The sequence below is a fragment of the Carya illinoinensis genome, chromosome 3 (genome assembly GCF_018687715.1).
Source record: "Carya illinoinensis cultivar Pawnee chromosome 3, C.illinoinensisPawnee_v1, whole genome shotgun sequence".
Classification (NCBI taxonomy): Eukaryota; Viridiplantae; Streptophyta; class Magnoliopsida; order Fagales; family Juglandaceae; genus Carya; species Carya illinoinensis.
In genome coordinates, this window is record NC_056754.1 from 55,577,783 (window position 1) to 55,590,515 (window position 12,733).

Consider the following 12,733-nt stretch of genomic DNA (forward strand, 5'->3'; position numbering starts at 1 on the left):
TCGTGTGTCTAAATCCTTTACTGAGGCAGAGTATCGTGCTATGTATACTGCTTGTTCTGAAATTGTATGGCTATGCGGTCTTCTTGAGGAGATTGGGTTTCCTCAGACTACTTCTACTCCTCTTCATGCTGATAACACTAGTGCTATTCATATTGCCACCAATCCCGTTTTCCATGAACGCACCAAGCACATTGAGGTTGATTGTCATTCTATTCGAGACATCTTGGAAAGTCGGGTGATATCTCTTCCTCACATCTCTTCTGATCTCCAAGTGGCTGATGTCTTCACCAAAGCTATGACTCGACAACAGCATCAATTTCTTGTTGGCAAATTGTTGCTAGTTGACTTGCCAGCATCAATTTGAGGGGGGATGTTACCGTATACAATTTAGATGTTGTATAGATTATTATTAGCTATTAGCTGTATAGATTATGTTACCATGTATAGATGCTGATTTTTAGGAATTAGTTAGACACCGTGTATGGCACGTACCTTTGTGTATAGATGGAATGAACGACAGGAAGCAAGAATATTTTTACACAAAATTATTTTCTAGAAAGGTCTCTCGGTTTCTCTTGGTTTTCTGAGTATTTTGACACGCCCAATATGTCAAGTGTGCAATAGAGCTGGCCACATTGCACTCTCTTGTCCATACCAGTTCAACCAAGCCTACACGACATCACCTTCACCTGTTGCACATTACAGCTCCAACACCTTCATGCTTGACAATGCTTGGTACCTCGACACTGCCGCCACCAACCACGTCACCAGTGAACTTGCCAATTTGAATTTGCATGCCATAGAACACCATGGTGATGAACATCTTCGCGTCGGTGATGGTTCTCTAGTCACTATATCTCATTCTGGTTCTGCCATTTTCCCTTCCTCCACTTCCCCTTTTATTTTAACTAAGCTATTGTGTGTCCCTTCATTTAAAAAAAAATCTCATTTCAGTACAACAATTTTGTCGAGACAACAATGTTTATTTTACCTTTTACTCTGATCATTTCTCTGTTAAGGATTGCAACACGGGGATTCATCTTCTTCAAGGCAAAACTAGCAATGGCCTTTACATCTTCACACCGACCTCCCTTCAAGCTCACTCAAGCAACCTCGCACCTGGCTCATCTTCTCTTTCACTATGGCATTCTAGACTCGGTCACCCCTCATTTAAAGTTGTCAAATCTACACTTCAGCAACACGGCATACCATTTGATCCCTTATCATTACCTTTATTTTGTAATGCGTGTGCAATGGCTAAACACCATCCCATACCTTCCCCCACCAGCATCAATCGATCTGTAGCACCTTTTAATCTTGTCTTTAGTGATTTATGGGGACCTTCCCCTCATATATCCAATAAAAATTTTCAGTACTACATTTCGTTTGTTGATGATTTTTCACGTTATACTTGGTTGTTTCCATTACAACATAAATCACAAGCTCTATCCACTTTTCTAAAGTTCAAAGCCTACATTGAATTAAAATTTAACACCAAAATAAAACAAATTCAAACAGATTGGGGAGGGGAATTTAGGCCATTTTCTGAAATACTCTCCACATCAGGGATCAAACATAGACTCACTTGCCCCCATGCCCATACTCAAAATGGAATTATTGAACGGAAACGTAGGCATATAGTTGACTCAGGCTTAGCTCTTTTAGCTCATGCCTCTGTTCCTCTTCGGTTCTGGCCATACGCATTCCAACATGCAGTGAAACTCATCAATCTTCTTCCATCCACTTCCTTGGCAAACACCTCTCCATTTTGCACACTTCACATATCCAACCCAGACCTTAAACCACTACATGTCTTCGGCTTAGCCTGTTGGCCTTTCACTAGACCCTTCAATTCTAACAAATTCAACTATCGGTCCATGGAGTGTGTTTACTTTGGTCAAAGCCCAAAACATAATGGATCCATCTGCTACCATATTTCCACACACCGAATCTATGTATCCAAAGACATCAAATTCAATGAAACTCACTTCCCTTTTGCCATTTCCTCTGAACCCATCCATTCCCCTGAAACCACTCACGTACCTCTTCCAGTTTTTACTTCCATGATGGGTCCTTCATCCATAATTCCGTCTATTCTTGGGCCCATTCCAACTTCTTCTTCTTCCTCCAGCTCATCTACAACTTCTCAGCCTCCCTCCTCTCCCGATATACAACCTGCACAACCCAATTTGCCAAGACCTCCTGTTAAGCAGCATGCACATTCCATCTTGACAAGATCACAGACTGGTTCATCACGGCCTAGACAATTCACTGATGGCACCATAAATTGGCCCCCACCTCGAGCTCACTTAATCGACAGCTCAATCATTCCTGAAAGTCCCTCTTGTTTTACCACGGCGTAGAAATATATAGAATGGAGAGCTGCCATGATAAAGAAATTCAATGCACTTATCAGTAATGCAACGTGGGATATTGTTCTTGCCTCCACTGCCACCAACATCATCCCATGCAAGTGGGTTTTTAAAACAAAGTACCTTGCCGATGGAACGATTGAACGAAGGAAAGCCAGACTAGTGGCTAAGGGATTCCTGTAGCACTTCGGCATTGACTATGAAGAAACGTTCAGTCTAGTTGTGAAAGCTACCACCATACGCTTGGTTCTCTCTGTTGCCGTGTCAAATGGTTGGCCAATTCATCAATATGATGTACAGAATGCATTTCTTCACGGCCCACTCACTGAAACTGTTTATGGCTCAGCCTCCTGGCTTCTCCCATCCTCAATTTCCCACTCACATATGTAAGCTTCGCAAAGCCATCTACGGTTTAAAACAATCGCCACGAGCTTGGTACTCTCCACTTAGCCACAAACTAGTTGATCTTGGTTTTCACATCTCAACTGCTGATTCTTCATTATTTATTCGAACTTGTGAAACTAATACAGTTTATGTCCTTGTTTACGTTGATGATTTACTCATCACTGGCTCCAACATGTCAATGATATCTGATCTTCACCAAAGGTGAAAGGAAAGTGAGGCTCTGGGAATGATACCTAGAGTCGTGAAGCAAATGCTCTAATGAGTTCTGCCTAAGTCTGAAACCAGGTGTTCCTTTTATAAAACAAGGAAGTACTGTATACAATTATTAAAGTAAATAGTGAAAGTAATATAGTGAAAGAAAATAGTATTGGTCCGTGATTGAACAGTATATTCATTCACGTGAAAGCATTGTGGCTGTTATTCAATGTCTTAAATTGTCAACCTATGAAGCATAATTGGATTAGTCATCAGATAGTCTTTGAGTGTCTTCTGAGTCATGTCCAAAGAAGTTACTGTATGAGGCAATAGAAGATGCTTCTGAATTATCTGAGTCAGACTTATCTTCTTTCACCGATTGTTGAAGCAAGTAAATCAGATCCTTCTTTGTAAGTCACTTAAGAACATTCTTCTTTTTGAACTTAGAGGTTTTAACAGATTTTTTAGACTTTTGTTGAAACAGTTGGTGCCTGGATTAACGGATATCCAGGTGTTGATGATCGGTCAATAGTAGGAAAATCTTCGGAGTTCTTTAGATCTGGAACAGTTTGTAAGAACTCTTTAATAACAGCATTAACAATGTTTTTCATGTGAGGGAACCTATCCCACTACTTGACAAAAGCATATCTCATTAATAAATCTCCATTTTTCTCATAAGACCATTTTAAGATCCATGGAGTTTTGAACCATTTGCAAAAGTGGAGAGAGTATGGAAATTTTGCCATGTATGCATCCAATCTTGTAGGGATTTCACTTTGGAAACATTTGAAGGCCTGTTGTAGCTCTTCAGGGAAAATCTCATGAATAAGGCCAAATTGGTGCCACCATTTGTTGAACCACAATGGAATCATTCTTTTGAAATTTTTGTCAAAGTTAAGAAACCATGAATGAGACATATCAGATGTTTAAAACAACATAAATTTGAACCACGCATTGATATAATCATAATAATTGTAGATTATATTAGAATCAAGGAGTTTTTTAGAAGTTGAGGGGTGTGTGCCCTAATCTTCTTCAGTTATTAAACGGGAAATATATGCACTATGATAAATCAATTTGGAACTGTCAGTTTTATCATAGATTGGTTTTATAACAAGGGAATCAGTGTGAATCAGTATACTAGAGATTCTTGGATAGATTCTCTGGGATCTAGTGGAAATTTGGGGGAAAATATCGGGTAGCAATTTTGTATGGGTCTGTATCATTTGATCGGTTGGATTCAATGTAAAACAGATTCCATGAATACATCTTTTTGATGTATTGGGTTTTTGAAATAGGTAAGAAATATTGCATGGATTTTGCTGTTGCTGATGCAACAACTTTAGCATAAGGATCATATGGGGTGGAAACAGTTGAAACAAATGAAGCAGGTTTATAAATACTACCTAAAGTAGTAAATCTATTAGCAATTTCAAGAGGTGAAGCAGGTTTGGTTGAAACAGGTTTTGGTGGTGTAACAACGATCTGTTTTCCTTTGTCTTTCTTCTTGCTCATGGTTGCTGCAAAAATTCACGGGTAAGGAAATCAGGAATAGAGTTGTCTGTACCTTTAATATATTCAATATCAAAATCAAATACACTTAAAATAGCTTGCCACCGGGCATAAATATGTTTTGATGCAATGCTTTGAACATTTTTTTATAAAACATATTTAACACTCTTGCAATCAATGCATAATAAAAATTTTTGTTTAACAAATCACTTTGAAATTTTGAAATGCGTAGTACTATAAATAGTATTTCTTTCTTAATAGTACTATAATATAGTATTGCATTCATGCATCGGCCAGCTCTGCCACCACATATTCTGTTCCCGTTTAAATTTTCTGCTATATTCTTTCTTTATTTCCACTCTTTTCTTACTTCCGCTCTTTTTGGTATCAGAGCCATATTTTTTTCCATTTATATAACCAATTATGAACATTATTTTTTCAACTCTTTGAAACAGTTGGTGCCTGGATTAACAGATATCCAGGTGTTGATGATCGGTCAATAGTAGGAAAATCCTCGGAGTTCTTTAGATCTGGAGCAGTGTAAGAAGTAAGAACTCTTTAATAATAGCATTAACAATATTATATATTTTATAGTATATTAAAACTGAAAAACCAGACCGAATCAAATCGGAACTGATAAAACTGGAAGAACCGATTTAGGGAGGTAACCGGTGCGGAATCGGTTCTTGAAAATGCAAAACCGGTTCAGCCCCAAACTTTATCCAAAACTGGACCAAACTGGACCCGTTACACCCCTAGTTGTGTGGTATGAGGTGTTATACCACCATTTTGCAAATGGTAGCCACTGTGCCCATTTCTGAGGTTTATGGCTTGTGTAACACCTTAGGTAACCCTCCACGCATTTGTTTAGGGCCTTTGTTTGACCATCGGTCTACAGATGGTACCCAGAACTGTGGTTTAGTGTAGTTCCTTGCAACAAGAAAAAAGCCTTCCAGAATGAACTTACAAACACTAGGTCCCTGTCAGTGAAAATGGTGTGGGGAAGACCATGTAATTTAAAAACATGGTTCAAGAAGATAGTGGCCACCACAAAAACTGTGTAAGGACGAGAGAGAGGTATGAAGTGGCCAGATTTTGTAAACATGTCGATTATGACTAAAATCACATTATGGCCTTAAGACATGGGAAGCCCCTAAGGGTTGCAGCAACGCTGCTAGTGGAGTTGTTTCATACTTCACTATTTGACAAATGATACACTCCCTAACTAGTTTCTTTAGGTCCTTCTTCATCCCTTTCCAATAGAGATCTCTCTTAGCTCTTTGGTAGTTCTTCAAGTAACCAGAGTGCCCTCCAAATGGGTGGTCATGAATATAATGCATTACCTTACTCTTGAATGAAGAGTTAGGCACAATCACAATACTTGCCTTCCTTAATAACAATCCTTGTTGTAATTGATATCCCTTGGGGGGATCCATGTTTTCTTGCAACTGTTTAATGATCTCCTTAACCTTATCGGACTCTTTATAGCTGCCCTTCAATTCAGCCAACCAATCAAGGCTCGGAAAAGTTATCATAGCCAGTGACCCCTCCACAATCTCGCATTCCTCCCATTTTCTCAATAAAGCATTTGCAACTAGATTCTCCTTGCCCTTTTTACAGGCAATTACAAAATCATAACCCATCAATTTGCTCACTCACTTTTGTTGAGCCACGACTCCAACCCGTTGTTCCAGTAGAAATTTTAAAGCCAACTAGTCAGTTTTGACCACAAACAACTAGCCTAAAAGATAAGGCCTCCACTTCTACGCCACAGTGACCAAGGCTATAAGTTCATTCTCATAAGTTGATAAGAGAAGGGCCTTACCCTTGAGTGCATTGCTCATATAAGCAAGGGGCTGCCTTGACTGCATTAGAACTACTCACATCCCCCTCCCACTAGAGTTACACTCAATAGTAAAAGACTGGGAAAAATCAAGCAGCCTAAGGACCGAGGCACTGGTTACTACTGCCTTCGACTCATTAAAGGCACCCAAGGCTTTTTCATTTCATAGAAATGAGTTCTTTTTCAACAAATCTGTAAGTGGGGCAACAATGGTTTTGTAATTTTTAATAACCTTACGGTAATACCCCATAAGACGAAAAAACCTCTTAGAGATTTCACATTTGCTGGAACAGGCCACTCTAGCATTACACTCACTTTGCTCGGGTCATCCATTACCCTTTTTGCATTTATCACATTCCCCAATTAATAAACTTCCGGCACCCCAAACTGGCATTTAGAGAACTTTGCATACAACTGGTTTCCTCTTAAAACTTCTAGCTCCTTCAAGTGCTCTAAGTGTTCAACCTACCTTTTGTTGTACACTAGCATATCGTCAAAGAATATTGGTACAAATTTCCTCAAATATGGACTAAACACATGGTTTATCAACTCTTAGAAAGTTGACGTAGCATTAGTCAACCTAAACGGTATCACTAGGAACTCATAGTGTCCCTCGTGTGTTCGAAATGTCGTTTTTTGCACATCCTCAGGTACTACTCTAATTTGGTGGTATCTAGACCTTAAGTCCAGTTTTGAGAAAACCACCAACCCATACAATTCATCCAATAATTCATCAATCATCGGAATTGGAAATTTGTCCTTAGCAATACCTTGGTTAAGTGCCCTATAGTCTACATACATCTGCCAACTTCCATCCGCCTTACGAACCAACAACACGGGAGAAGAAAATGGGCTGGTACTGGGTCTTACTACCCTTGTCTCCAACAACTCAGCTATTATTTTCTCAATCTCAGCTTTTTAGTAATGTGGATAATGATAAAGCCTCACAGTTATTGGTTGAGTCCCCTCTTTTAGAATGATTTTATGGTCATGCTCCCTAGAGGGTGGTAACTCCTTCGGGACTTCAAAAATTCCCTTAAACTTAGTGAAAATTTTTTGTACATCCTCCTCACACTGAATTTTTTTGCCACTATCCTCTCTGCCCATTAAATGTAAAAATAACCATCTGCCTCTACTCACCGAAGTGATAATTGACTTATTACTTCCCTCCATAGTCAGTTCCTTCAAACCCAATCCCCCCAGCTGCACCTCTTTTTTTTTTTTTTTTTTTTTTTTTCATACACAAACTTCATTATAAGTTGGAAAAAATTCAACACAATTGGTCCCAAGGACTCCAGCCACTTAACTCCTAGGACCACATCAAAACTATCCAAAGACAACACATAGAAAGAAGGGTTGAAATGAGTACCTTGTATTGTTGTTTTAATTGCCATATAATGTCCTTCACTGTTGAGGACTTGCCCATTTGCTATTTTTACTGTAACTCATCCAATATGTCAAAACAAACGAAGCCAGTTTGAAAATATGTTTCTATGAGTTTATTGTGCATTTGATGTCGTAACCAAAACATATATCCTTTCTATTTTTTTCATGTAGCTTGTGTTGTCCGAGAAATTTGGAAATCGGTTCGATTCTATGCATCGAATAGATCAACAATATGGGTTTATTGCTTTTTCTGTTCATCTGAGCAAGATTATCATTGGCCTTGACCTCAGTAGCGGTCGCGCGTCTCTATGGTTCTCTTGCTCCCAACAGCAGCCTTTTCCGCCTTGTTCACCTTCAGAGCCTTAATCTCGCCTACAATCACTTTAACTACTCCCAAATCCCGTCCCAGGTAAGTAATCTTTCAAGACTTGCGTATCTCAATCTCTCTGCTTCTTTGTTTTCGGGTCAAATTCCATCACAAATTTCACAATTATCACACTTGTCATCCCTTGATCTGTCCGACAACTATTATCTCTATTCTGGAAAACAGCTTTTGAAACTCGAGTCTGGCCTAATAAGCCTAGTTGGAAATTTGACTCGCCTATAAAGGCTTCATTTAAACTATGTGAACTTAAGCTCTGTGGTGCCCCGTATCTGGGCAAGTTTGTCATCTTCAACGTCCATCCGTCTTCAATATTGTGGATTGCAAGGAAATATTTCAGTAGGCATATTTAAGCTACCAAATTCGAAGGTTCTTGATGTGGCTTACAATGAACGTCTTACTGGTTATTTGGCTGAGTTCACATGGAGTAGCCCCCTTGAGGTATGGAACCTCGCATTCACAAGTTTTTAGGTGAGATACCCACTACAATAGGAAACCTGGGCTCCCTGAATACGTTGGATTTGCGGAGTTGCAACTTTTCGGGGTCCATTCCCTCTGCACCTGGTAACCTCACAAGCCTAATTTATCTTGAGATTTCAAATAATTCTTTCGTGGGTAACATCCCATCCTCAATTGGAAACCTCATCCAACTCTCTGATCTAGATCTCTCCGTCAATCAATTGATAGGTCGAATCCCGTTTGGACATGGAAATCTAACACAGCTGAGTTACCTTTCTCTACGCTATAATCTACTTAACGGAGAAATTCCTTTCCCTCTAATGAATCTCACAAAGTTAACTTCGTTACAACTTGGGAACAACAACCTTCAAGGTCGAATTCCAGATTCAATCTTTAATCTCAAGAATCTTAAACACCTTGATCTGGGCAGGATCAGCTTTAGTGGCAGTGTGGAGTTTGGCAAGTTTGTTAAGCTCAAATATTTTAACTATTTTGATTCTATCGAATAATCAATTATCCGTACTTATTGAAGATGCCAGTGCCAATGCGAGTCTGCCAAAGTTTCAGTTTTTGGGATTATCTTCGTGCAACTTGAACGAGTTTCCAGATTTCGTAAAAATTCAAGATCGATTAGTGTGTTTGGATCTGTCCAACAACAACATCCATGGCATGGTACCGGAATGGATCTGGGACACGAGCAAATTGAGTCTTGAGTTACTTTGCCTTTCGAAAAACTTTATAACAAGCTTAGGTCCACATCCAATGCCTCTTCCATGGACTCGTCTTCTTGGTTTAGACCTCAGGTCTAATTTGCTTCAAGTGTCACTTCCCATTCCCATTCCACCAGCCACCAGCCACCATTACTCATTATTATATTTCAAACAACTCACTGACTGGAAATATTTCGGAATTGATTTGCATTCTCACTTCTATTCGAGTCCTTGATTCCGCAAATAACAACTTGGGTGGTTCACTTCCTAGATGTATGCAAAACTTTGGTGCTTCTCTCTTAGTGATTGACCTGGAAAGGAACAAATTTCAAGGAAGCATTCCACAAACATGGACACAAGGAACCGAATTAAGGATAATCAATCTCAGACAGAACAGATTCCAAGGACAGTTACCAAGATCGTTGGCCAAGTGTATGATGTTGGAGGTTGCTGACTTCAGTGACAACAAATTGCATGATTTATTTCCCTCTTTGCATGATTTATTTCCCTCTTGGTTGGAAAATCTTCCAAATCTGAAGGTTCTCAATTTGCGCTCAAACAACTTCCATGGTCAGATAGGAACATCGAAACCTGGCTCTAAGTTTCCCAACTTGCGAGTCATTGACCTTTCCCACAATGGTTTTACTGGGAAACTGCCATTAGAAATTTTTGGAAATTGGAAGCAGCATAGTGAATTTGCTAATTCAGATATTTTGTCATATATCCAAGTAAACTCATCTATCGTACCACGAAGATATACGTGTAATTCTTGGCTCTATGCTTATAATTACACCATGACAATGACAAATAAGGGAGTCGCTGTCTTTTACGAGAAGGTCCAAGAATTATTCAAAGCCATTGATATCTCAAGCAACAAATTTGGTGGAGAGATTTCAGAATCCATTGAAAATTTGAAGGGGTTTCATTTGCACAATCTTTCTAATAATGTTCTCACGGGCCACATCCCACCATCATTAGCAAATCTTACAGAGCTGGAATCATTAGACCTTTCCGAAAACAACTTGTCTGGGGAGATCCCACAGCAACTAACACAACTCACCTTCTTGGGATTTTTCAATGTTTCAAACAATCTTCTCACAGGACCTATACCACAAGGGAACCAGTTTGGTACATTTGGAAACAATTCATATGAGGGGAATTCCGAGCTATGTGGGAGACCTCTCTCAAAGAACTTTGAGGATTCTAATGCTTCGCCAGCACCTCCTTCATTATTCCCTGTAGATCAAAGTCAAAAATCGGGATCTCCATTTCAGTTTGGTTGGGAAATTCTTGTTGTAGTTGTGGTAGGTTATGCATCTGGACTAGTTGTTGGAGTGACAATTGGGCATATTGTGATTACAAGAAAACGTGATTGGTTCATGAACATCTTTGGAATAAAGCAGCTGGCAAGATGAAGGATGATTTTGATTTGTTTATGGTTTTATTTATACCTGTGTTTTGGGTTTTTCTTTAGTATTTGTAACTCCTAGGTATTTGATTTGTTATCACGGTTTTCCTCCGCTATAAGGGAAGACTACTAATAAAATTGAGATACTGTCTTCTTTTTTTTTTAAAAAAAAAAAAAAAAAAAAAGATGAAGGATGATCTGTGGGATCTAGTTCCCTCCTTTTAACATTTTTTTTTTTTTTTTTTTCCTAAGGGGTTGCATCATCTTGAGTGTAATCGTTCACTCCTTTTTAACTAGAGAAATACTTCAGCAATAAATTCATTATACAAAAGTAATCACACAAGCTGATATGACTTGATGTGGTTTATCAAATTACAAAATTACTTTTTATAAAGTAGATTTGACGGATCAAATGAAATCACGTTAATTTATAATATTATTTTTATGTAATTCCTTTGTAGCTATATCACTTCTTTAAATAATACTATTTCAGGCAAATTTTATATATAATTTCTTCTGTAAAAGTTCTAAATAATGAAATTCTATTAAAAGTTTCATATATATTAATTGACGTCCCACTTGCATGTTCTTTCTCAATCAATGTCAGTAACGTTTATTTTTGGAAATCTTGCATTCCATGTTAAGATCTGGAAATCTTCATTTATTAACGGTTAAGTACCCGTGATCTTGATCATGTTCGGCGTAATTTGGTCATTTAAAGAAAAAGAAAATACCATGGAAGCAAGCAATAAATTAAATATTGTTTGAAGCATATATCAACTTCATGTGAAAAAGTGTCTATATTGTCACATGCCGACATAAGGATTATCGAAGCATTGAAAGTAGGGGTAACAATATGTTATACAACCTGTTAACCTAACACGAATATAATACGATAATAGCAGGTTATGATTTAATCTTAACGGGTTCGGATAAAAACAAGTTGACCCGTACGTTAAGACACGATTGTTTAATGGGTTGATAACGGGTCAACCTGTTATGACACGTTAAAAAAGTTAAAATTACAATTATATCATTTTTATTGTTTGAATTGTAAATTTGGACTTGTAGTTAGTTTTATAATTTTTATAAATATTGTGATTTTAACATTTAGATAAAATTATGCTAAATTTAATAGATCAAACGGGTTAATTTCAGGTTTATTCAACCTATTTATATAAATATTTTGAAACGGATCGTATTGTGTTATGTTACCCTAGTTTGTAATATTCACTAATGAGTCAAAATAGATTGACACGATACAACCCGTTATATTAATGGGTCGGGTTATGGTTGATCTATATAGTATAATATACATGCTTTGACATGACATGAATACAACCCGTTAACACAATTTGACACCCCTAATTGGAAGTTCCCGTTTGTCCTATTAAGAGAAGACTGCGCCAATTGATTAAGTGGACACGGCCTACTATGGGGTGGTTCAAGCGGCCATTAATGGCAAAGACAAAGTGCCATGGCAATGCTGCCCTACTCTGCATACCGTGCAATGCTATACCATGACACTAGCACAGTGCCAAGGTAGCATTACACTCTCGCTGCCTGCGTGCATTGCACCCAACTGGTGCATGCTGCGCCATGGGCGACGCTACACCTACTTGTTGTGTGCAATATCGACATGTTTTTGCCTTTACCATCTTTTACCCCTGCAGTGGTGCCACCACCTACAATAGAGGACAATGCTTACAATACAAATATGCACATATCTAAACCCGTAGCAGAGCCTGTGGCTCCATCATGTTATGTGGCTCATGTGTAGCAGAGGTGGCCCCACCACACCTTGGGTGCTCCCCTGCACCACCGCATCACACTAAGTTGGTGAGCATAGCATCACAAGCAATGCCTCGTAATACTACACTTACTATGCTTGGCACCTGCACGATCTGCGATGCACTACCCGCAACAATGTCCATGTGTGCACACGATGCTATTATGTTGTGTGTTACTGTGCTAATAGCAGTCTTTAGGCCATCGAGTTGTTTTACTGCATAGAGCTACACCACCCTTGTCCAGAAAACATTGCCAAAAAATTTTCTGCAA

At 38.7% G+C, this 12,733-nt stretch overlaps 1 protein-coding gene across 1 annotated transcript; it reads left to right on the plus strand.

The window, feature by feature from the left end:
• Positions 1–8,538: 8,538 nt before the first annotated feature.
• Positions 8,539–10,679, plus strand: LOC122304994 (receptor like protein 27-like). Its single transcript, XM_043117255.1, has 2 exons — positions 8,539–9,017; positions 9,536–10,679. Exons 1-2 carry the CDS (start codon positions 8,539–8,541, stop codon positions 10,677–10,679), a joined length of 1,623 nt encoding a protein of 540 aa, XP_042973189.1.
• The last annotated feature ends 2,054 nt before the right edge of the window (positions 10,680–12,733 follow it).

Coding starts and splice junctions, on each gene's coding strand:
- LOC122304994 (XM_043117255.1), top strand. CDS start 8,539: ATGGAACCTCGCATTCACAAGTTTTTAGGTGAGATACCCACTACAATA. Junction 9,018..9,535: donor GGCAGTGTGGAGTTTGGCAA/GTTTGTTAAGCT, acceptor TTCACTTCCTAG/ATGTATGCAAAACTTTGGTG.